General features: G+C 41.8%; 1 protein-coding gene across 3 annotated transcripts in view; it reads left to right on the top strand.

Annotated features, from left to right (window-relative positions):
• The window catches only part of LOC146788676 (receptor-transporting protein 3-like), a 98,654-nt gene extending 71,670 nt beyond the window's left edge, over nt 1-26,984 (top strand). Inside the window, exon 3 of one of the 3 annotated variants that reach the window (XM_085635903.1) lies at nt 25,717-26,984. In XM_085635903.1, the coding sequence (XP_085492029.1) occupies nt 25,717-26,056 (340 nt within the window). In that variant the 3' untranslated portion in view covers nt 26,057-26,984. Of the gene's footprint in view, nt 1-12,090; nt 12,626-25,716 lie in introns of those variants that run through there. The other 2 variants (XM_085635906.1, XM_085635905.1) reach the window with 2 other exon arrangements.
• Nucleotides 26,985-27,836: the final 852 nt, after the last annotated feature.

Raw genomic sequence — 27,836 nt, 5'->3', positions numbered from 1 at the left:
TCCTAGAACATGTCACTCCCACCCTCTCAGGATTCGCGGGAACAAGAACACTCTTTTGTTCAAACACTCATACTTGTCCACAACGTGAGTAAACAGAGACGCTGTATAGTTTAAAATGTTTATTTTAACTAACGTGCTCTATAATGCAGTACACGAGCCAATACTAGCAGCAAAATGCATAAGAACAATATAATCAGCATTGTTACAATTCCATAAAGCACAAAAGGGGAAATCATATTATAATGAGAGTGGAAACAGGACTCCCGCGCCTTACCACCCTCCCCATGCTATGAGCTAGTTTATTATAATTATTGAAGACCTCTAGGCTTTGTCAGGGGGACCCCATACCTCCAAGATTAGATGCAAGGGTTTACATCTCCAAACAAGCATAGCTCTTCTTTGTGGGAATGATTTTCTCAAAGTGCCTTTTCATGCATGTAATGCCATATTAAAAGCGTCCTAGTTTCAGGAGTGCAGCTGTGTTCCATGTTATGTCTATGGGCGTGGGACTGACCAAAGTGAATCAACAGCATACATTGTTTTTCAACCTTGAACAAGCTGTTCCGACGAGGAGCGCAGTGTACAGCTAGGTGTGTGAAAGGCAGACAGTACTCATGTGAAAAAGCGCAAGCAGAGTATTTACGAGAACAGAGCCCTGTAGGAAAGCGTGCAAAAAGCGGCAAGATGGCGGCCAAGCATAAACCAATTTATGCTAATTTAGCAATGTCCACAGTTAATCCCATGTCCTCACTACAACCTTTTACAAAATATTCCCGGGGGAGAATCCCCGGAACCCTTGTTATGACAGTCAGGCTCACTCACTACGCTCGCTTGCCATAGGGCACTCATCATAAACGTTTATGCCCCGCCACTTTCAAATGTCACCAGTCGCCTCTGCAAGTAAGGAGGACTTTAGACGTGTGAGGGTGATATAAATATTACACAACTCAAAATTCCAATCCAGTCTGTTCACACGGAGACTGGAATGTGGGCCTTAATGAGGACCAGTTGCTGGTAAATGGTAAATGGAATAGAAAGAGGTACTTACCACGTGTGGTTACTACCACGCAGCGGCGGCTTCTCTGCTAAGGCGGAGGAGCGTTGCCCCACTGAGTTGAAAGGAAAAATTAAATGATAATAACGCAACATTAATAACGTTAAATTATTATCATTAATTTTTAGTACGGAGCCCAAGCCAGGTTAGGGCGGGGCTTGGCTGTCGTCACAGGGGGAGGAGTGGTTACTGCTGCACAATAAGTGCCCATGATGGTTTGACCGGCTGTCTTGGGCACTTTGCATGTTCTCCACTTGGCTGCATTGCAAGGCTGGGTGGAGAACATGCACAGGCTCCCACATCCTGTCTGAGTGCCGGTGACAGCAGCGCCGTGATTAGATAGGGGAGTCTGTGAGCTTGTGTGCTTCCTGGAGACTACAATAGAGGACGGACAGGGGGTGGCGATTGGCAGGTAAGCGAGCTTTTCTTTTCTTTCTTTTTTTTTTTTTGCAATTCCACCCTGACCTACCACTACAATTCCCTAGCAGCCGCTCCTGCTACCACTATCTTTGGTGAAGTACTTACCACGTGGTAAAGAACTTTCAAGTTTTTAATTTGCAAATGTGGCATAACAGGTAGAATCCATATTTTACCCCATGTTTTGCTCTTTTTACAGCCTTTTTCCCCGATAATTGTACTTATACTTCTTGATCTAGCAGTGGTATTTTATACCAGAAACAAACACAAGCCCATCCAGATTCTTGAGGTTTGCCAGGGTATCAAAGGACAATTATCTGGCACACTTTGGAAAATATGTACAATGAAGTGTCGGAGTGAGGCGTTAGCATCCTTGGCTTAACGCCTCTCACGCCACTTCTGAAACGCAAGGCTGCACCATATTTACAGCGATATGGTGCAGCCTTGCATTTCCCCCCTGCGATGGCGCTGCACTTAGCAGTGTAGCGCCAACACAGGCACCCTTGCACCATAGTGCAAGGGTGTGTGCGTGCAGGGGAGGATTGTTTATGTGTAGAAAGGTGTCCCTTCCTGCACATAAACAATCCTGAAATGCCATTTTGTCACTTTCATGTCCGCTGCTTAATGAAGCACACATGAAAGTCACAAAATTGATTTTTTTAAAAGATTGTTTATGTACAGGAAGGGGGACCGTCCTGTACATAAATAATCCAAGGCAGCACACATGGAAAAAGCAAGAACAAGGACAAATAATGCATTTCTCCTTGGTTCGCTAACTTAAGACCAGGTTTTACCTGGTCTTAGTTTTGGTGCTGCCTCCTATATACATAGGGGTCAGTGTCAAAATCAATGGGTGTTGCTGTGGAACGCCTACTGCAACACCCACTGCCCACCCCTTTCACACTAAGCACAGCGTGAAAGTGGGCCTTATTAACAAGCCAGCGTTAAGCTTAACGCTGCCTTGTAAATAGGGCTATGCCACTATCACCACCACAACATCGATAAAAGTGACGTTGTGGTGGCGATAGGGGCTTGTACCTATGCCCCTTTGTTCCTTGCAAGGCACAAACAATTGGTCAAAATGGGTAATGCCGCCTCTAACCCAATCCCCTGCGGAGTTTAGAAGGTTCAACACTTGTTCCTGTGTTGTTGGAATTGTGTGTGGAGTCAATGAAAATTCCGATGGAGAAAGATAGCGATAGATTCACGAATGTGCAGCAAACACCCAGGGAACTACCTCTCTCCAAGATGCTCTCACTCTACAGGTCTGCCTGCAAACAGTAGAACACCGGATGTCACCAAAGTTCCTGGACTGAACCCTATCATTCAACAGGGAGTGAATGAATGAGCAACAATCCCTCCCCTTAAAATCAAATGTAGTCCCTTGGCTTTTGGCCAAATAAATCCAATTAAATAACTTTACACTGTAAAAACAGCTAGAACCACATTAATCTGTGTAAAACAAATCTAAAACACATTCTTATAACAACCAAATAACCCTCGATGGTCAAAGCTTTAGTACCCTAAGGAAACCGATGGTGGCAACAGCAGCCTTGTGTCAGTTCCCAAATCCATGCCCTCTCCTCCCACATCAACCCTTCTTTCTGCAGCTAGATTAGGATGAGGCACCTGGAAATGTGCCTACCTCACTGGAGCCCTGACATAACTCACTGACTCCCCTTGAAACCCTAAATCTAGAAGGTTGGCCTGTGTCACCTCAAAGCCATCCACACAAGCAGAGGAGGAGACTTGTGGGCTGCTACAAAAATGTCTGGAAGGACCAATCATCAAAAGGACCAAAGATACAGCGGTGCGAGTTTGCGCGTGGATTGTTAAATAAGAAAGCACTTGAAATTGAGTCCTTAGATTGAGGCTGAGAAAGCTTAAAATACATGCAACCATCTCTTGCACCTTCTCTGGACCAAATCCTTTCCCCTAGAACTCCCTAAGAGAAGAATTGAGATGTGAAAAGTATCTCAATTAAAAAACGATTTTTTTCCGACCTTCCACAATTCCTTACATCCTCTTCTTGGTTGCTTCCTCCCAGCCCACCGCCCCCTGTTCCACTTTCCTTCCCTTTGTAATATGTCTCCCAAATACCTCCCTCCCTGTAATACCAGTGTGACTCTGCAATTGCTACCCTCTACTAGACACCCTCCTATATCTTAATTCATGTTCATTGTAATCAGAGACATTTGCCTCCATAACCTGAATACAAAGCGAACTGACACCCATCTGGTAGAGTGGCACTATAGAAAAAATGTAAAATAAACTATATTTGCTTATTGTGCCACTGCAGCTGCATTGCTCATACCGTTACTTGTCTTTCCTGGCCCATAAGGCCGCCTGTAAGGCTTTCAGACTTTGCTGCTGCTTGAAGCTGGGTGGAGGTTGCAATGTGATGACCACACAGAAGGGCCAGACTGGTCATTTATCCTCTGGCCCATTTCCATGGGGGCTGGAGCCATCGGAAGCCAGTTTTTGAAGCCCAGGGCCCTGCTGACGTGCAATGTATTGGTGTTCTGCATGACTCGTTTCTACTAAGTGACAGAAACTACTATAATGACCTTTACGCTCACTGTGAGTACATTATTAAACAATACATTTTGGGATGGTGGACACACAAGGAAAGAAAATCAGATGGAATTCATAGTCCGTCTTCCCTCACCGCATTCTCATTGTCCAGTGGAGAAAGGACAGGAATGTTAAAAAGTTGCCAATGTTAAATTCATGCAAAATGGCATTGAAAAAGGCATAACTGCTGAAACGTGTCTGCCTCATTAAACTGAAGTTTGCTCCGTCCCTACGTGGAAATTAGTGAAAATCTATCTATCTATCTATCTATCTATCTATCTATCTATCTATCTATCTATCTATCTATCTATCTATCTATCTATCTATCTATCTATCTATCTATCTATCTATCTATCTATCTATCTATCTATCTATCTATCTATCTATCTATCTATCTATCTATCTATCTATCTATCTATCTATCTATCTATCTATCTATCTATCTATCTATCTATCTATCTATCTATCTGTCTGTCTGTCTGTCTGTCTGTCTGTCTGTCTGTCTGTCTATCTATATACATACATACATACATACATATATATATATATATATATATAAGGAGGAAACGTATTATGGGGTCGGCAGCTATACAAGAAGGAAGCTCTGAATCAACTTAATGATGCAGAATGTTACCAAAGAATAAATAGAAAAGAATTGATGTGGTAAAAGAACAATTCTTCTCTAGACTTGATTCATGGAAAGATGATGAATTATTGAGTTGGGACGAGTACAAAATTCATAAAACAAGACAACCCAAAACTACCTGTCTTTTACATGCTCCCGAAGGTGCATAAGAACACCACTACTCCACCTGGGAGACCAATAATAGCTTCTTCTGGCAGCTTATTCGAAAAAGTTTTTAATATATTGATTATTTTTTAAATCCAATTGTACGAACTTTGACATCAGATGTTAAGGACTCTATGGATTTTTAAAGTGTATTTATGATATATGTTGGAATGAGAGCAATATGGTTTTATTAACACTGGATGTCACTACGTTGTATACTAGCATAAGACACAATGACGGTTTAAAGGCTACCGAGTACTTTTGAAATCAAAGACCCATTAGATTTTTAAAACAGAATCAAATGATTTTGGAAATGATGCGATGTTGCTTGACTAGAAATATTTTTTCATTTGGTAATGATTTGTTCGAGCAGGAACAGGGTACGGCCATGGGCACCTGCTTCGCCCCCAGCTATGCGGATTTACATCTGGGCTGGTGGGAGGAGCAGGTGCTCAGAGGGCCACCTCTGGAACATTGGTCTGAGCATGTTCTTTTATGGATTAGGTTCATAGATTACGTTTTTGTGCTGTGGCAGGGCACGGAAACAGACATAGAATCATTTATAATTGACCTGAATACAAATGTTCTGAATATCAAATTTGTAGGACATTGGAGTAGAACGTCCATTGATTTTTTAGACATTAGAATTAAACCAGTGGAGGGTAAACTTGAAACCACCATCTTTAGGAAGCCTACTGCGGGTAACACCATTCTGCACGCAGAAAGTGCCCATCCAGTGCCCTGTATAAGAAGTATACCCTTTGGGGAATTTTATAGGGCACAAAGGGCGTGCAGTAATGATCATGAATACTGTAAGGTAGAGCATGAGATGGCTAGCAGATTCCTGCAGAGAGGCTACTCACCCAAGATCATAAAAGGGGCTGCTTTAAAAGCTAAGAAACTGGAAAGACAGAGAATCTTATTCGAACCATCAAGCACACAACAAAGAAAGAATAATCAAACATCAGAACTAAATCCAGCCAACCACTTTTCTATAACTACTTTTACTGTGAAACATAAAGAAGTAAGGTTCATTTTAAACAAACACTAGTATCTAGTGAGAAACGATCCAGTAATGGGCCCCAAAGTGAATAAACATCCGAATCTAGTTTTTAGAAAATCTAAATCATTGAAAGACAGGATGGTGAAGAGTGAATATCAAGAACCAAAGAGGGGGGAGCCCCTTCCTGGCTCCAGCAAAAAATGGGTTTTATGAAGTGCTCTAAGTGTAAGGCGTGTACTCATGGATTAAATTGCACGCATTTTAAAACATCTTTTAATAAAACCGTCTCAATCAGGAGCTTTTTAAATTGTAGGTGAAGCTTTGTGGTCTACATGTTACAATGCTCCTGTAAAAAGATCTATATAGGAAGTACAACGGTACCTGTATTTAAAAGAATACTGCAACATCGTAGAGCGATTGTGAACCAGGATAAGTCATACCCTATCGCCGGGCCATTTCAAACTCATCACCATAGTGATCCCATAGGCTTACAATATTGTTGTATAGCTGAAGTACCCAAATAGAAAAGAGGGGGAAATAGGGAGAAGAAACTCCGTAGACTAGAAATGTATTTTATACTGGAGTGTGATAGAAAGGAACCCAATGGGTTAAATATGGATGAGGACCTGTACACTTGTCTAGGGAGATTTGAGATTGCGATAAAACAAATAACAATAACGAAATAAGTACGAGCAAGCACATTTAAGTATCATTTATTTTCAAATCTTTATGTTGAAATTTAAAAAAACTTTTGTATTAAGTGTGAAGGGAATAGGGAAAGGAAACTTACTTTTTTTATTGCACCTTTTTATTAGACATAGCACTTTATATGCAGGATGAGGCAGTGTGAAAGTCTTTTTAGTAATTATTTGTGATATAAAAGGAAATTAAATGTGAAAACTTTTTATATAAAAGATATAATTTTATATTTTAAAGTGTATTTTGTAAAGTTTATGAAGATATTTATTGTGGTTTTATAAATAAATAATATACGTGAAATATTTATGATGTTCTAGTACTGTAGATAAGTATACAGGTATTAATTGAAATGAAATTATAACCGGTAAACTTAAGCACTAGCACTTTTTACTTATAGAGTACTGTATCGACAAAAGCACTAGCACTTTTTTGTGGATTAGTTTTTTATAAAGTGAATGTCTAAAACAAGCATTAGCACTTTAAACTGTTAATAATTGTTATGTATCTAGCAGACAATATTGTCACCTAGAGGAACAAGCTAAAATAGCCACTTGGCAGAGAAACATAGAAATGAAAAAAGTATGTTATTCTGTAAATTAAAAGCAAGTAATTAATTTTGCTGTTTAAGATTATGAAATATTCAGATTAAGTGTATAAAAGAAACAATTCTAAATGTGTGGAAAGAATTCTTTGAACTGTTTCAAATCGATTGTAAACCAAATGAACAACAGAAAAGAGGCAGATTGCCATATATTACTGGTAGCCTAATATGTTCTAAGATGGCGCCCGTTGTGACAGTGTAATAATGTCCTTTCCATGGAACAAACTATTGTCCTTCCCTTATGTTAATGTTTGGAATGTGTAGTTTAATGTGAAAAAATGGCGCTTCTACATCGTGAACAAGGTGGCAGCAAGCCACCGAAACGCGTAGATGTTGTCATTTAAATAAATAAATCAGGGTGATTTTTACCCCCCTGGAGTGCTGGATGATCTTTGCTGCAAGCTGTGGTCTTATGGGAGGTATACACATATATATATTCACTGAAAAAACCATAGGTTTCAGGGGCGTTATAGTTAGCTGGACTTTTAACTCGTACAAAACCATTGAAATTCCCCCGTTATAGTTAGATCAGCTAACTATAACTCGCGCGCCCGCAATGCACTGCTGATGACGTCACATATTACATCACTCATGACATGGTCAGTGACATCACTCATGACATCACTGATGACATCTCAAATGACATCACTAATGACATCACTGATGACATCATCCTTGTGATAGAGTGGCAGACCTCCTCTTCCCCTAATATAACCTTTGATACACACATTCAAAAATAGAAACTACAATGTTCAAAACAATGGACATACCAATACCAGTTACAACAACCTATTCAGTAATTCTAAGATCCACATATACATCCACTCCTTCACCAACAGTCCTATACAGTCACTCATACATGTACTCACTCATCATATGTACTCACACACCTATACATCCTGTTACACAACGCCACTCATCCATAGAGTTACTCACACACATAGTCACTCATGCTAATAAAGAATCAAACATCCATTTACTTGCATATACAGTTATACACACACCACCACACTTACTTCTACAGAAATTTACACATACTTAGTCTTTTAAACAATCACTTATAGAAACACATACTTATTCATACAGGAACTCTTTCAATCTCTCACTCTCACATATACTCACTTATATACACCAATAGTCACATATACTAGTTTAAAACATTCTCATATTTTACTCATGAAGACACTATTGAGACAGTCTATCACTCACTAACACACCCATGCACACACTCATCCACCCATACAGTCCTGCACACATGCTGTCTTCAACACATACAAACAGTGAGTCACTCATTCATGCACCTATGCACTACGTAATACCCCCCACCGAACCATACAGACACTCAGACACTCATGCTGATACTCAAAAAAACAACTAATAACCTATATAGACACTCATGTATCTACTCACCAACCCATGCAGCCACTTATACACAAAGTGAGAGCCTGAAACAGATATTTACACATTTAAACATTACTCACTAAGCCATGTATTCACTAAGATACACTTAATCAGTCAGTTATACAATCAATTTTTCAAAAACAAATCATCCATTTAGACACTTATATACCCATTTATTCTTCCATCGACCTTGAGATATACATATATAAAACATATGTAATTTTCAGAAAAACACGCATTCACTGGATGATGTCATCAGTGATGTCATTTGAGATGTCATCAGTGATGTCATGAGTGATGTCACTGACCATGTCATGAGTGATGTAATATGTGACGTCATCAGCAGTGCATTGCGGGCGCGCGAGTTATAGTTAGCTGAACTAACTATAACGGGGGAATTTCAATGGTTTTGAACGAGTGAAAAGTCCAGCTAACTATAACGCCCCTGAAACCTATGGTTTTATCAGTGAATTTCTAAGGTTTTTTAAATGCTAATTCCTAACTATAACGTGCCTGAAACCTATGGTTTTTTCAGTGAATATATATATATACACATATTACATCACCCATGACTTGGTCAGTGGCATCACTCATGACATCACTGATGACATCATCCTTGTGATAGAGTGGCGGTCGCGCGAGTTATAGTTATGTGAACTAACTATAACGGGGGAATTTCATTGGTCTTTTACGAGTGAAATGTCCACCTAACTATAACATGTGTGAAACCTATGGTTTTTTAAGTGAATTTGCAAGGTTTTTAAATGCTAATTCCTAACTATAACGTGTGTGAAACCTATGGTTTTTTCAGTGAATTTGTAAGTTTTTTTAAATGCTAAGTTATGTTTGTATTATTATATTTTTTATATATTTATTTTACAATAAACTACGTATTAAAAAGTTTACTTTTTTTTTTTAGGGTTTTTCACGGTGTGCGCACTGTGCGCGCACCCTGCGATTTTTTGAAAAAAATTTAAATGTTTTTTTCTGCCTTCGGGGTCCTTCAGGGACCCCCTGACAAAGGCTAGGGGGTCAGGAACTCTCTACCCTGCCCACCTTTTCACGTTCGCCACCTTCCTTTTTCACTCTCGCACTCAAAACAAACAAAATGGCGGCCGACACTTCCTGATTTCGACCGATTCGAACGTTGGCTGACATTTAACCACCAATCAGAATTATGCTCGCGCAAGTTAGGGTGCGCGCACGGTGCGCAGCTATAGATATTTATGTGCTTTTAACTCAATTTTCTCAGGAACTACTGAACAGATTGACTCCATATTTGCAAAAGGCACTTCCCTGACCTGAGGACTACCTCTTTGCCAAATTTCAAGTAATTCTGTTCAGCCGTTCGGGCTGTACCTTCGACTAAAGGTCCTACGGGAAAATGCATGGGGAAAATGCGTTTTGGGACCCCCTTTTTTTCTCGGGCCCCGCTTGACAAATCCCCCCGAGACTTTCAGGGTAGGAGCTGAGCGGAGCACCCCATTCGTTTTGAAAATTTCGCAAAGATTCGTCAACCGGCGCCAAAGTTATTCAAAATAGAATTTTGAGATTTCCTATGGAAACACGGTCCTAACTATAACTATCTACTGGCGACCGCCAGTAGATAATATATTTATATATATATATATATATATATATATATATAGAGAGAGAGAGAGAGAGAGAGAGAGAGGAGTGAATGAGAAAGGAAATGACGGATGGATGGAAAGAGAGGGAATATACATGAGGGTAGAGGGGGGGAGAGAGAGAGAGAGAGAGAGAAAGAGAGAGGAGAGAGAAGAGGGAGAGAGAGAGAGAGAGAGAGAGAAGAGAGAGAGAAGAGAGAGAGAGAGAGAGAGGAAGAGAGAGAGATAGAGAGAGAGAAGTGTCATGCTTGGTTTCCAACCCAGCCCACCTCTATCGTAACCTTTCTTTTTTGGACACCTTATTAGTAATTATCCATATTTATTTTGCTTTTTGAGGATAAATGGAGTAGTGAATTTGTATATTTCCACATTTTTTTACTGATCAATATGCAGTCATACTTTTGTGCCTGTCGCGTTTTAGCAAATTAAACAGCCAAATATAGTGAAACACTACACTCACAGGTAAATAACTATGTTATAATACAAATGAGTTAATATATGCCTGTATTTAGGGAAATCTAAACCAGATTTTTTAACTTCCCATACTGTCTATCTGCTCAGCTGTAGTCCTGGACATCACAAACACAGCATGGAGAGTCACCCACACGAGCCACAACTTTCAACATTTTTGTGCTTTTACAAATAAATACAAACAGGAAACATATTTTTTCTGCCTGTATTTATCTGTAAAAATCAGTAAAAACGGAAAACTGGAAGTCTTACTTATAAGCAGTGTTGTCTTCACTACAGTGCCTTGTTTTAATTTGCCTCCAAGTCAAGGCAGCCAATGGGATACGCTTCTGAGCCTAGGTGTGGACAAGAGGAGAGACACCAAAATAGAGAGAAGGCAGGGCTTTTAAAGAGCTTATCTGAAGCCCCAGCCCTCTGCCAGCAGTCCCCAATCTGACGCCAAAGAGCATCTTTAATTATATTAGAAATGTTGAATGTTTTTCGACAGATTGTAATACCTTTGACTTGTGACTCTTACATTGTAAATGTTACATTTGTAAGTCTAATATTTTTGGTTCTATATATCTTTAATAAAAACTAGCACAAAAAAATGAAATGGTTCAAAAGTGCAAATATAATAAAGCCAGCTCGCCTTAAGGCCACCGGCGCCAACCCAGCCGGCATTACCAGTAGATGAGTGAATCAACACTGGCTTGCTGGCTCATGAGGATATTCCTGCAAGTCTGTTTTTTGTGTTCAGACTTGCTGGCCCATAGGGATATACCTGCAGTCTGTTTTATTGTGTCTATGCGTACCATTACAGGCTTGCTGGCCCATGGGGATATTCTTACTCTTGTTTTTTTGTGTTCATGATTCCCAATCCAGGGTTGCTGGCCAATGGGGATATTCCTGCAGTCTGTTTTTTGTGTTCATGATTCCCAATCCAGGCTTACTGATCGATGGGGATATTCCTGCAGTCTGTTTTTTGTGTTCATGATTCCTTGTTGTCCTGTTTTGAGGAATACACTAGCCCTACAACAGTAATGTTTAAGATTACTCCAATTTGTTGTATTAGTCCAATATATATATATATATATATATATATATATATATATATATATATATATATATATATATACATATATATATATATATATATACAGAGAACTCCGTCTAGTACTTCCAACTGGACCTGGAAAGACGAACATGGACCCAGAGAACTTTGTGCGGGGTTCTTTTATTTCATCAAAACACCACGCACCGCCATCAATATAATATATATATATATATATTTATATTTATTGATCTACCTCTATCTTTGAGAACATGTCCTCTTACTTCACACCTCAGTCTGGAAAAAATGTTATTGCTCTTTGGAGAATATCATGCATTTAATCAATGGTCGATAGTTGGTTATAAGGCACCAATCTGTTTGCATTTTTCTGTAACAGTTGATTTTTTTCCTGTCTGCAGCTTCACCTGCTCTAAGTGCACCCATTTCTGGAATTCAGCCAGGATCTGCATCGTTTTTCACTACCGGCTGCGCGAGAGGGCTGGACGTGGGCAGGTACTCATGCGCCCCTTCCGCCAGCAGTGCCGCGAGTGCGGCAGCAAAACTTGGTATACTCCACGATTCAATGACAACAGAATTGAAGAAATTTTGTTGATCCTCATTGCCAAAATTAAGAAGAACTGCTACCACGAGGTGGATCCTGATGAGCCGACTCCCACCGGTCCGAATACAATCCGGACGACGCCCCATCATAAGGAGCTCTGTGAAGCCTGCCTGCTGGGCATCTGTACGAAGGCATGAGCTGTGTGTCCGAGCGCCCCTAACAACCCGGGACCTCCAGGGGCACCAGGAGTTAGCTCCAATGTGCTTCCATCATAGGGTGCCTGTGTCTTCCACGCCACTTCCACCACTCTTATGATTTGGGACATTATTACGATTGCCCCTTGTTAGGGAGGTATGAAATCGCTAGAATTCTCTTTCATAATAAAAAAAAAATATATATATATATATATATATATATATATACACTCACTCTCACACACACACACACACACAGATATTTATACATATTTTCTCAAATCTTATAAAATATCATATATTCAATTTTTTTATTGTGTGGGAAAATGTGAAGAAAAATACGGTTAGCAGGACGAAAAAGCCTTTCAGAAGAATACTTTTCATGAAAAAAAAGAAATTTGACTTTGCTGATTTTTTTCAGGAAAATGATTTGTTGTAATCAAAATCTGAAAACTTTGCAGTACAAAAGATCTTTGAAATTATTACTTTTTTCAATATCAGGAAATTGTAAATGAATGGATTTTTCCCATCTAGCAATTGTTTTGCACACCTACAGACTGTACACAAGTATACACCTAAAATTGAATTTTCTTGACAATCTACATATGATATTTACAGTCCAGATAGGAGTCACATTCTATACACTCTCAATTCAGAAACAACTTTGAATTTATGATAAAAATATGATTCCATGTCAGCGGCGCGCTGTGTTGTTTGCAGTCGTGGGTTTTCATCTGTAAATAATAGAACCGATAATCATTTTCCTTACTTTTGAAGATAGTCATTAAATCACTTTTGAAATCATGCTTTGGACCAGTAGTGTGCCTTATTCACCTGTGCTTTCCATACATACTATTTTATTCGGGACCCAGGGGCTTCTCTTCTCCACCTGTTGAATCCCAAGATGACACTTTAAAAAGACATATGGGGCATATTACCAAGGGCCCTATCGCCGCTTTCGCGGCACTTTTTGCCGCTAAAGCAGCGATTTTTTTATCGCCCTATCAGCAAGCTGTCGCTAACAGCAGTTAGGGACAGCTTTCTGACGAAAGCGACCGGTTTGGGTGCCGCTTTGCATTTCAGCAATATTTATCGCTAATGACATACAAAGTAGGCGTTCCCGACCAACAGACCTGATAAACAGCCGCTAACAGGCCTATCGCCTATTAGCAAGGAGGCTCTGGCCCTGGTTAGCGACATAAAAAGTCACGCTAACCGGGGTCATTGACGGTTTTTTAACACCTGCTAATTTTGGGGCATATCATCAAGGGCAATATCGCTGCTTTAGCGGCACTTTTTGCCCCTAAAGCGGCAATATTTTTATCACCCTATCAGCTAGCTGTCGCTAACAGCTGTCAGCAACAGTTTACTGGCAATAGCGCCCCTTGTCAGCACGCCTCCCATCGCATCGCTAATGAGATGCAAAGGAGGCGTGCCTGACAAGACTCCCTTGGGAAAATATCGCTAACCCAGCTTCGTCATATTGACAACGAGGGTTAGCGATATTTAAAATCATGTTAAGTATACCTTAACACAGGAATTTAATGTCTGTTAAATTCCTGACTAAGGCATACCTAACATGGGGGGTGGATTGTGTGGCTAAGACCACAGGCCCTATCATCTAGGATATCGCCGTTTTCCACCATGGAAAACGGCGATATCCACACTATCTCTGGAATTTTTATCGCCTCAGCGATGCACGTTGTTGATAACGCGCTAACCGGGCGATAAATTTCAGAGATAGCCAGCGATAAATATGCAAGCGCTAAGCGTGCTTTGCGATATTTATCACCGGCCCTTGATAATATGCCCCTTCATGACTTAGCAATACCTAACATGGGGGGGGGGGTGGATTATGCTGATACGACCACAGGGTTGTATCAGCAAGGTTTTCCCCCTTCCCCATACAACATCGCTGTTTTTGTCGCGATGTTGGCCGTTCCCTCCCGCTATCGCTGGAATATATATCACCATAGCACTAACTGTTGCTAATACAGCGTTAGCGTGGCGATATATTCCAGAGATAGCTGGCGATCAAAGCTCGCTCTGCGATATTTTTCGCAGTTTCCTGCTAATATGGCCCTATCTGTGAGTCCACCTTTCCCTAGTCAAAGTAAGACTTCAAGCCAGATCCATCGCATGTTATTGAGGTCTCAGCTCCGAATCGCTTCTACTGGTCCCACCTACCTTATGCAAATCATTACTGACCCTGCATCCCTTGGGAGCGGTCCATCCTGGACTCCCAGGTGAGGATCCCCCCAGACGAGAACACAAGCAACGCCAGACCAGTTTCAGGATTATTAAACTTCTTCATTCAGGGGCAGATTGATTCCAGTGGCACAGACAGCAAGAGACACATGTTTGGCCATACCCGTCGCACTCCGGATGGTACATCAAACACACAAAGGTGATGGAAAGAATGCTTGTAAATAGTCCAAATCACTGGTACTCTCTCCGGGTGGCATTCCAAACCATCATCATTGTTCATGTGCTGTGCCACTCTAGGCAACGTCCAGCCTTATGTAAATCAGTACTGACCCTGCTCCTCATGGAAACAGTCCGTCCAGAACTGCCAGGTGAGGTTCCCTCCAGAAGGAAACATGAGCAGCCACACACCAGTTTCTGCCTTCACAGACCTCTTCAGTGAGAGATAGCTTGGATCCAGTGGCACAGTGAGCAAAGGACCTATGCCATGGTATACCCTTGGCTAATTGGGACATTAACACAAACATGCACCAGGGTTTTTTGTTTGGGTATACCCTTGCCTACTTGGGATGTTAACACAAACACACGCCAGGGTTTCACGTCTGGATATACCCTTTACCACTTGGGATGTTAACACAAACACACACCAGGGTTGCACATGTGGGTATACCCTTGCCTACTTGGGATGTTAACACAAACACACACCAAGGTTTCCTGTCTGGGCATACCCTTGGCCACTTGGGGCATTAAGACAGACACACACCAGGGTCCCACATCTGGGCATACCCTTGGCCACTTGGGACTTTAACACAAACACACACCAGGGTCCCACTTCTGGTCATACCCTTGGCCACTTGGGGCATTAACACAAACACACACCAGGATCCCACGTCCGGGTATAGCCTTGGCCACTTGGGGCATTAACACAGACACACACCAGGGTCCCACATCTGGGCATACCCTTGGCCACTTGGGACTTTAACACAAACACACACCAGGGTCCCACTTCTGGGCATACCCTTGGCCACTTGGGACGTTAAAACAAACATATGCCAGGGTTCCACGCCTGGATATACCCTTTACCACTTGGGATGTTAACACAAACACACACCAGGGTTGCACGTCTGGATATACCCTTTACCACTTGGGATGTTAACACAAACACACACCAGGGTTGCACGTGTGGGTATACCCTTGCCTACTTGGGATGTTAACACAAACACACACCAAGGTTTCCTGTCTGGGCATACCCTTGGCCACTTGGGGCATTAAGACAGACACACACCAGGGTCCCACATCTGGGCATACCCTTGGCCACTTGGGACTTTAACACAAACACACACCAGGGTCCCACTTCTGGTCATACCCTTGGCCACTTGGGGCATTAACACAAACACACACCAGGATCCCACGTCCGGGTATAGCCTTGGCCACTTGGGGCATTAACACAGACACACACCAGGGTCCCACATCTGGGCATACCCTTGGCCACTTGGGACTTTAACACAAACACACACCAGGGTCCCACTTCTGGGCATACCCTTGGCCACTTGGGACGTTAAAACAAACATATGCCAGGGTTCCACGCCTGGGCATACCTTTGGCCACTTCGGACATTAACACAAACACATGGAAGGGTACCACGTCTGGGTATACCCTTGCCACTTGGAATGTTACCACAAACACACACCAGGGTTCCACACCTGGGCATACCTTTGGCCACTTCGGACGTTAACACAAACACATGGAAGGGTCCCACGTCTGGGTATACCCTTGCCACTTGGGATGTTAACACAAACACACACCAGGGTTGCACGTGTGGGTATACCCGTGCCTACTTGGGATGTTAACACAAACACATGCCAGAGTTCCATGTCTGGGTATACCCTTGCCTACGTGGGACGTTAAAATAAACACACACTAGGGTTCCATGCCTGGGCATTACCTTGGCCACTTGGGACTTTAACACAACCACACACCAGGGTCCCACGTCTGGGTATACCCTTGGCCACTTCGGACGTTAACACAAACACATGGAAGGGTTCCACGTCTCGGTATACCCTTGCCACTTGGGACATTACCACAAACACATGCTAGGGTCCCATGTCTGGGCCTACCCTTGGCCATTAGGGCGTTACATCAAACACACAAAAGGTAGGTGAAGAAGAATGTGTTGGGATGCTACCCCGAGCGATTGCTAGTGGTTTGAACTACTTGCAAGCAGCCGCCCATCACCTTTCGTGACTTTGATATTTATCATTAAGACCATCACTTGCGCCTGTTTATTCCCAACCCCATGGCAGTCGCAAATGTGTGCAGGATTTATACCTTTTAAAAAATTGGAATTGACACCTTAAGATCATGTCTCATCGCCTCATTTTAACTTTTATGATATAAAGTGCTTTGTTCTCACACATTGTGACTATAATTGAACCGGATAAATATATTGAAATAAAGTAAAAAAACAGATCAAAATGTAACTATGGAGCTGCCGGGTGGAACAAATACCACAAAAAGTAAGAAATCAGTATAAAAATGCATATTTTATTAACTAAATATTGTAGAATTGGTGCAATGGACAGGCTACCTTTGAGAGATTGGTGCAAAAAAATCCTGTGAAAGGAAGGGATTGATGTGCCTACTTCTTTCGCTCTTGTGAATTAAGTGAAACTTGCACTCATTCGCATGACCATCACACCTTGTTTCACGCTCGCCGTCGGCTGGTGGTACAAAGGGGTACGCTATGGACACCATGATAATAAGATATTGCATGTATTATTGTCCTTTAGTAAAGCAATTCATTAAAATAGGTGGTAAAGTCAGATGCACTGTGATTGCAAAATACTAATTGTGCCGCAGGGGTTACCACCTGAATTTTGGAGAAACTTTAAATGAAGCTGGAAATCTTCACAAAGTGACACAAGAGACCGCGGCCATATTTATGACCCAGTTTCCTTTGCTTTTGCACCACGCAATGTGGTGCAAGAGCGATGAAAACCTTAAGTCAGATTTTTGAAGCCACGCAAAGCCACTTTGCATGGCTCCAAAAATCTGGAGTAACGCATCGCAAATTGTTGTGTTGCGTTACTCTGCCCTGGGTAGAAGTTTCATGGGCATTGCGTGGGTGCTCCCACACAACTCCCATGGTTTTTGATGCAATCCTAGATGTAAAAAACTTTTCAAACCTGGGAATGAGCCAAAAAGATACGCCTTCCCAGGAGAGGTGTAACAAAGAGAAATATCTTTATTTCTAGATGTTACTCCCTCTTTCAATGTGTGCTGCATTCTGCAGCACACATAGAAAGAGGAAAACACCTCTCAAGATTGTTTTCTGTGTAGAAAGGTGTCCCTTCCTGCTCAAAAACAATCCTGCCTATACCACAGACAACCTTGCACCATGGTGCAAGGGCACCTGCATTGGTGCTAGGCTGCCAAAATGGTGCAAGGGAAAAGGACAAGGAATGAACCATATTGGGTAAATAAATACCACATCCTCCTGCCCTTTCCCTGTGATGCAGCGCAGCCAGGTGACTTGCTGTGCTGTGTGACAAACTCACACATATGGCCCATAGTACACTGATTACAGGTGCACTTGTATCACCATGTTTACTTACACAGGTAAAGATTTGAATCAAGCAAAAGAACAGGACCATTGTATAGTAGGACATAAGTGGGATGCACACACATATGTCCTAAGCTGACACTGTACATTGTGATACATATATATATATATATATAATTCACTGAAAAAACCATAGGTTTCACACATGTTATAGTTAGCGGAAATTTTACTGATAAAAAACCAGTGAAATTCCCCCGTTATAGTTAGCGCAGGCAACTATAACTCACGCGACTGCAATCCTCTGCTGATGCTAATACTGTATTTAGACACTTATTTGCCCATGTCTTCTTCCATACATTTTTAGCTATACATATATTACAAATATATTTTTTTCATAAAGACACATATGTCATCAGCAGAAGATTGCAGTCGCGTGAGTTATAGTTGCCTGCGCTAACTATAACGGGGGAATTTCACTGGTTTTTTATCAGTAAAATTTCCGCTAACTATAACATGTGTGAAACCTATGGTTTTTTCAGTGAATTTGCAAGGTTTTTTAAATGCTAATTCCTAACTATAACGTGTGTGAAACCTATGGTTTTTTCAGTGAATTAGTACGGTTTTTTAAATGCTAAGTTTTTTTCCCTTATAATAAGCCCTGTACATTTGGTGGCCTTCGGCCACCAAAAGCACAGGGGGTGGGGTAAGTGTGGATAGTGTTTTTTTTATTTTTATTTTTTTACCGTACGCTTACGGTAAGCGTACGGTAAGCGTACCCCGCGAAATTGCCGAAAAAAAAATAAAACCGTTTTTGCACTTGGGGGATGTTTGGGGACTCCCTCAACATGACTATGTGGGAGGGAGTTGTCAAAACAGCCCCTTTACATGTTTTTGGGCTTGATATTTTAAAAATCACTCTCAGTGCGAGAGACAAAATGGCGGCCGCCGCTTCCTGGTTTCGGCCGATTCGAATGTTTACTAAGATCTAAGAGCCAATCAGAATCGCGCTCGCGCACGCCACCGTACGCTTACCGTAAGCGTACGGTAAGCGTACCGTAAGCTGGCTCAGATATATATATTGATTTAAAGGCTATTTTCTCAGAATCTACTGAACAGATTTACACCAAACCTACAAAAGGCACTTCCTTGACCTAGGGACTACCTCTCTGCCAAATTTTGAGTAATTCTGTTCAGCCGTTCGGGCTGTAGCTCGTTCTAAAGGTCCTATGGAAAAATGCATGGGAAAAACGCGTTTTGGGACCCCCCTTTTATCTCAGCCCCCGCTTGACGGATCCCCCCGAGACTTTCAGGGTAGGAGCGGAGCGTAGCGCCCCACCTATTTTGAAAAATTTGCGAGGATTCGTCGACCGGCGCCAACGTTATTCAAAATAGAATGTTGAGGTTTTCCTATGGAAACGTGGTCCTAACTATAACTACCTACTGGCTATCGCCAGTAGGTAATATATATATATATATATATATATATATATATATATATATATATATATATATGTAACAATGTCTCCAAGCACACGGAGCCCCCGACCCTACAGGGCGGCCTCTGGAAACAGTGGGCATGGAGCAGCCCATCAAAGCGCCATCAGCGTAACAACAAAGCAGAGGCCCATTTCTGTGTTAAAAGCGTTTAATCCAAAGACAAGCAGCATAGGTTTCCATATCCCCTACGCGTTTCGGCGTGAGCCTTGTTCACGGGTGGAAACAAACGTGAAAACAAAGTGCTTTGTGCGTGCTCATTTATGCTGGAAAGTCACATGACCATAATTAAAGAATACATTTCCCATAATGCACGGTATTTTTCCATTCCGATATTTCATGGATTCACAGTTGATCTTTATACTGCTTAGTGCATTATTTTCAAAGTTAAATACCTGCATAGCATCGTAGCAGTAATTGATGTTTCCGGCATGTGTCTTTGTTTTTATTGCCAGTGCTCATTAAATCCAACAGTCTCTGGATAACGCTCGTCACCCAGAACGGTCAGAGAGAGAGGTTGTCTCCTCCGACTCCCTTCCTGCATCAGTCACCACTTTCACCATTTTGGCAATCCTTTGGTAGGCGGGTGGCCGAGAGTGGGTCATGCTCCTGAATATATATATATATATATATAGTAAAGAAGTGAAATAACCAAGTGGTGGGAAGCAACATCACTACAGCACTATGTTGACCAGGAGATCATCCCTAGGGGGCTAAGGATTTTCACGACGCCAACATATGAGAAACCTAATCCCAAAATGCTGGAGGAATGGTCGAACAATTCAGCTCTGAGCTCTAGGAGGATGTTAGAAATTCTCATCAAGTACGCCTGGTTAGATCGAGAGGGGATTTTGGCTGATATTAAAACCATAATGGATGAATTAAAAAAGAAAAAAAAAGAAGAAAAAAAAATGTATGGACAAGGAAACCTTGGATAAGGCGTTAGCCAACATCAAAGAGAAACTAACCAAACACAAAGAAGATATAAAAGCGCGGAAAGAAAGGAAACTGAACCGCAATTATGGCGATTACGACTCCGGGCGTATTCTGACATTCAGCCATAAATATGACCACCTTTACAAACAAGGCGAACATGAAGTGGAAAAGACGGTTTCCCCAAATGAAATGTCGGGAAGCGAAGGAGCTATTTCCAGCGAATGCGAGTTGGATGTGTCAGCACAGAACGAAACCTCCTCAGTACCGAATAAAAAGCAACTGACTTTTTTAGACGAATATCGGACACTGCGGAGAGGCCGCCAAACAACGAGGGAGACCCCAACCCCGAAAACAAGAGGACAGAGAGGACGGGGGCGGGGGAGAGGAAGAGGTCACGGCAAAATCGCAGAATCAGAATCAGAATCAGACAAAGGTTGCAGAAGAGGCAGGGGCCGTGGCACAGTGGGAAGAGGCCGAACATATGCCAAAAAAACTTATTGATGGCTGAAACAATGGTAAATAGAACAATTGTAAATTGATCTAAAAGACCCATGAACTTAATAGAGAAAAGAACTCTGTGCCTTGGTCTATCTTTCTGTCCCTCTGGTCCCTCAAGTTACATCAATGACAGGATTGATCTGTTTAAATATGTACGTAAGCTGAAACTTAAGAAATGGCATAGGATTAAGGGAGTTAATGCTAGACATGGCACGGATACGGTTAACAACATAGAAACCCATGATTTCAGCTTAAGAGATGTTGAAGTTCTTAACACAATGGTTGAACTTAATTGTGGTGCAAATGAGACAGAGTATGAGAGTACTTCAACTCAGCTATTGGTCGAACTGGATATATTAACTGATGCATCTGCTAACACTAATTTCAAACCAAAGTCTAGCTTTATACCAACATTACCACACGATAGCATAGACACATTTCACGAATGCGTGAGCAAGGCACTCAACGATGCTAGGCATAATAAGAATAAAAACAACAACAAACGCAGTGGCTTCAGGGATTCCAATCTTTCTTTTGAGCAAAGAAAAGCCCTCAAATCTCTTATGGATGATGACAGCATCATCATACGCCCTTCAGATAAAGGGGGCAACATAGTGATTCTAGATCGGGATCAATATCTAAGTGAGGCAGATAGACAACTCATGGACACTACATTCTATGAAACAGTAAATTTCCAACAGTACAATGACAGCATCACCACCATATGGGAACTACTAACTCAATGGAAGGATAAAGGGATTCTGACATGAGAGGAATACGGATACTTAAAACAAGATTATCCTGTTCTCCCAGTCTTATACCTTCTCCCCAAGATACACAAGGATCCAGAGAAGCCACCAGGGAGGCCCATAGTATCATCAAGGGGGAGCGTGGCGGAACATGTGTCTAAATACATTGATTACTTCCTGAGAGAATATGTGACCACATTGGATAGTTACATAAAAGACACTAAGGACTTTCTAAAGAAAGTAGAGGGCCTAGAATGGGACAAGGACAGCATGTTCATTATACTAGATGTGCACAGCCTGTATACCATCATTAACCACAAACAGGGTCTTGAGGCTTGTGAACACTATTTAAAGAACAGAGACATCAGATTCCGTGAACATACGCGGATGCTCCTCATGATGGTGGAATACTGTTTGATGAACAATATTTTTTTGTTCAATGGTGCCCTCTTTAGACAGGTAAACGGGACGGCGATGGGATCGTGCTTTGCTCCCAGCATCGCCAACCTCTTCATGGGAAGCTGGGAGGAGAACATACGTTCCCATCCATCCCTACAACAGGACTGGAAACTGGTGTCGATGTGGCTTCGCTACATCGACGACCTGTTTATTGTATGGAAGGGCTCTGCTGAGGAAGCACAAAGAGTTTATCAACAAACTCAACAATAACAATCTAAATATCTTCCTCAGTGGGACCATCAGTAAAACACAGGCGGAATATTTGGACGTCAAACTGGAAATCATTGACAACCGAGTACACACATCCCTGTTTCGCAAAAACACAGCAGGCAACAGTGTCCTTCACGCCCTCAGCAGCCACCCAGAAACTCTCAAGTGGAGTATCCCTTTTGGGGAGCTGCTGAGGGCGAGAAGGAACTGTAACACTGAGGAGGCATACAAGCTGGAAAGCCAGAACATTATAATTAGGTTCAGAGAAAGAGGGTATCCCAATTGGGTATTTAAAGAAGGCACTGGCCAGAGCCGCAGGAACAGAAAGGGCCCAGACCATCTCTGACACACTTCCTCCAGCCAACACAGAGGAGGAAACCACGAGAATGATTATGACTTTTGGGTCAGACTCTAAGATCATCAAGAGAATTATTACGCATAACTGGGGTATCCTCAAAAATGATTCTGTGATTGGAGGCAGTGTGCCAGACAGACCCAGTATAACATACCGCAGAAACAAGAATATCAGGGATTTGCTCGTCCACAGTGACGTTACCATATACCCACCCACAAACATACAAGGACTTGAGGGGTTTTATCCGTGCGGCCACTGCAGGGCTTGCAACAACATTGTATCACAAAAAAAAGTATCGTACAACGGGATCAACAAAAACATCACCCAATTCTTGACATGCAGCTCCGTGTTTGTCATATATGCCATCTAATGCACTTGCAAACTGTGGTATATTGGCAGCACCACCTGCATGGCTAAAAAACGTATACTGGAGCACTGCAGAGCCATCAACAATTTTGACCAGAAATACCCCGTGGCACGACATTTTAGGGAGAGACACTCTTCCAATACCAAAGAACTACGTTTCATCCTCCTAGAACAGGTAGAGAAAAACCCCAGAGGGGGTAACAGAGTTTTAAAGTTGAGACAACGAGAGTCAAAACTAATGATCGACTTTCAGACCAAGACCCCGGGTGGGCTAAATCAGGAAGAAGAATTGTCCGTACATCTCAAGGAATGAATTGCATATCATAACTCATTGATTGCTTTGTTGCTGCTCTTCTAGTACTATATACATACAAACATCCTCTCAATTCATGTCTGTATAGTTATAGTGTTCGTAATTTGTATATAAGAAGCATACACTGTTGCTGCTTCTATTGACATAATTCTAATTGGTGGTTTTATGTTTCAATTACAGGAAAGGAGGACGGGGTCTAGACATTTGAGGTCAACCCACACGATCCCTACAAATTTCCTCCCCTTCACTCTGTTTCGTCCTTCTTCCTGCAGCCATGTCAGTGGCATTATTGCACTTTTGTTTATTTTCTTCTTATTCACATTCATTATTTGTCTAACGAGCACGACACACTGTTTACAAATTAGACCGCATACAATATGACACATGCTTATTTGTGGGATAATTTATGGGTCCCTGGCCAGCCACATAAGCAGATTAACTGGATATTTGAGGCACTTGCCAACAGGGCTCTGTCGGGTGGACATCGTGAAAATTGGATGGCATTACAGTGACATGTGACACTTGTCATTAGCAAACAGGTTGATCCTGCAGTATTCTCTTTGACAGAGAGGTTACACGCAATATCCGTGCGCATCAGTATGGACGAGGGATTCCCCTTTGGTGGAACGCGCTAGATCTGAGAGACTATTTAGCAGCTATGCGCAGTGCACTGTCATTCATTCTAGGCACACGTAAATTGACGGCAACACAACTTTATTAAGGGGTGACAATGAGCATTGCCTTAAACAGTAGACTTTAAATGTGATGTGTAGTCCTACGTTACTGTTTAGTATTCAACAACATTGCATGAGTTGACCATTTCCTTTTAAAATGAGATGTCATTTTGATCGAGTATGTAAAGATATTGTAATTTAATGTGTATTAAACATTAATTTTGTCTAACGTCAAGAACCTGCGAGGAATATTATTTTACTCACGATGTCCTCTTTCTATGCACACTGGCATATATGCGGGCATTTTCAGTGTTGTCACTAACACGTGATCAAGCCAGACGGCGAAACGCATTGTGTGTTTGAATAAACAGCAGTTTTTCTGAAACCATTTCTGGTTCTTTCTGATTCCTGAGAGCGTACTTACTGAAACAGAGTAAAATTACAATTATTGAACAGCCGGTTCATCTCCGCCGGCATGTACGCCACTCCCCTAGGGTCCATTCGAGTGCGGAAGGAGGTATTCGCTGATACGATATATATATGTATATATATATATATATATATATATATATACATATATATATATATATATGTATATATATATATATATATATCCTCATGGGCTTGCTGGCCCATGGGGATATTGAAGCAGTCTGTTTTTTTTGTTATTAACTCCAAATCCAGACTTCCTGGCTAAGGGGGTTTCCTGCAATCGGTTTTTTGTGTTCATGATTCACAATCCTGGCTTGCTGGCCCAAGAGGATATTCCTGCAGTATGATTTATGTGTCCCCAATTGTTAATCCAGGTTTGATTCCAATGGGGATATTCCTGCAGTCTGTTTTTTGTGTTCATGATTGCCTATCCAGGTTTGCTGGTACATGGGGATATTCCTGCAGTCTGTTTTTTGTGTTCATGATTGCCTATCCAGGTTTGCTGGCCCATGGGGATATTCCCGCAGTCTGTTTTTTGTGTTCATGATTGACTATCCAGGTTTGCTGGCCCATGGGGATATTCCTGTAGTCTGTTTTTTGTGTTCATGATTCCCTGTTGCCCTATTTTGAAGAGAAATACACTAGACCTACAACAGCAATGTTCAAGACTACTTCTATTTGTTGTATTAGTCCATTGCCTATATAAAGAAGTGTTTAGCAGTCTGCGCTCATCATTTACAACCAAAGTAAAATAACATCACTCAAGAACAGATTCAGGAACAGCCCTGGAAGGATGTTGAGTGGGCCAGTGACAGTTTCAGAATGTAGCATAAAAGACCAGAAGGTGTGAGTTGCTACGCCTCTTTGGGAATTCTATTGTGCCTAGAGCATTTTCGGTTCCTCTGGTGTAAGGATTTCTGCCCCATCCCCCTATATTCTGTCTCCCCTCCGCTGGCAATGAAGCAAGCTATAGTTGCTTTTTTTTGGGCAATATAGCAGATATTTCTGTAACTGTTGTTTTTTTTCCTGTCTGCAGCTTCATCTGCTCTGATTGCTCCCATTCCTGGAATTCAGCCAAGATCTGCATCGTTCTCCACTACAGGCTGCGCAAGAAGGCTGGACGCGGGCAGGTACTCATGCGCCCCTTCCGCCAGCAGTGCCGTGAGTGCGGAAGCAAAAAATACCACACTCCAGGGTTCAATGAAGGGGAAATCGAAGAAATTCTGTTGATCTTGATTGCCAAAATTAAGAAGAACTGCTACCACGAGGTGGATCCCGATGAGCCGACTCCCACCGGTCCGAATACGATCCCGACGACACCCCACCATAAGGAGCTCTGTGAAGCCTGCCAGCTGGGCATCTGTACGAAGGCATGAGCTGTGTGTCCGAGCTCCCCTAACAACTCGGGACCTCCAGGGGCACCAGGAGTTAGCTCCAAGGTGCTTCCATCACAGGGTGCCTGTGTCTCCCATGCCGCTTCCACCACTCTTATGATTTGGGACATTATTACGGTTGCCCCTTGTTAGGGAGGTATGACATTGCTGGACTTCTCTTTCATTATTAAAAAATATTAATAATAAGAAAAAAAAAAAAGAAAAAAAATATATATATATATATATCACCAATTCCTCCGTTTGTGGCCACTTCCCTTCCACGGGAAAGAAACGAAGAGCGAACCACAGGTATGGCGCTATAATCCAAATTTATTCTGCGATCACAAACACCGTGACCGCCATGACGCGTTTCGGTCTCTCAAGACCTTGATCACATATATTATATTTATATTTATAAATTTATACATATGTTCTCAAATCTGATAAAATATCTTATATTCAATTTTTTAATTGTGCGGGAAAATGTGGAGAAAAATAGGGTTAGCAGGACAAAAAAGCCTTTCAGCAGAATACTTTCCATGAAAAAACCCACAAATTGACTTTTTGCTGATTTTTTCAGCAAAATGATTTGCTGAAATCAAAATCTGAAAACTTTGCAGGAGAAAAGATCTTTCAAAATATTCCTTTTTTAAATTGCATGAAATTGTAAAATGATGGAGTTTGCCCATTCTAGCAATTGTTTTGCACACCTAGAGACTGTACACAAAAATACACCTAAAATGGAATTTTTTTGACTATCTACATATTATATTTTCCGTAGAGATAAGAGTCACATTCTATACAATCTCATTTCAGAAACAACTTTGAATTTGTGGCGCGCCTTGTTTGCAGTCTTGGGTTTTCATTTGTAAACAATAGAGCTGATAAACCATGTTTCTTCACTTTTGAAGATATTAATTTGTGTTTGTAATCATGCTTTGGAACATTAATGTGCCTTATTCACCTGTGCTTTCCATACATACTATTATATTATTTCAATGCAAGTCAGGACCCAGGGCTTCCCTTCTCCTGTTGAATCCCAAGGTGACACTTTTTAGAAAATATCTGTGAGTCCACCTATCCCTAGTCAAAGTAAGACTTCAGGCCAGATCCATCGCATGTTATTGAGGTCTCAGCTCCGAATCGCTTCTACTGGTCCCACCTACCTTATGCAAACCATTACTGACCCTGCATCCCTTGGGAGCAGTCCATCCTGGACTCCCAGGTGAGGACTCCCAGATGAGAACATAAGCAACGCCAGACCAGTTTCAGGATTATTAAACTCCTTCATTCAGGGGCAGATTGATTCCAGTGGCACAGACAGCAAGAAACCCATGTTTGGCCATACCCGTCGCACTCCGGGTGGTACATCAAACACACAAAGGTGATGGAAGGAATGCTTGTAAATAGTCCAAATCAGTGGCACTCTCTATGCATAGTATTCCGAACCATCATTTTTCATGTGCTGTGTCACTCTAGACAACGCCCGGCCTTATGTAAATCAGTACTGACCCTGCTCCTCATGGGAACAGTCCGTCCAGAATGCCAGGTACCTCAAAAGGGACCATGAAGGGACACTTTCAGTCTTCATAGGCCTCTTCTGTGAGATATAGTTTGGATCCAGTAACACAGAGAGCAAAGGACATATGCCATGGCATAACATTGGCGACTGCTAACACAAACATATGTCAGGGTTCCATGTCAAGGCGTACCCTTGGCCACTTGGGACATTAAAACAAACACATGCCAGGTTTCCTCTTCTGTGCATACGCTTGGCCACTTG

Source organism: Triturus cristatus, chromosome 11 (genome assembly GCF_964204655.1).
Source record: "Triturus cristatus chromosome 11, aTriCri1.1, whole genome shotgun sequence".
In the NCBI taxonomy this organism is placed as follows: Eukaryota; Metazoa; Chordata; class Amphibia; order Caudata; family Salamandridae; genus Triturus; species Triturus cristatus.
Note: the sequence above shows the minus strand (reverse complement) of the source record. Positions and strands in the feature narration are given on the sequence as shown.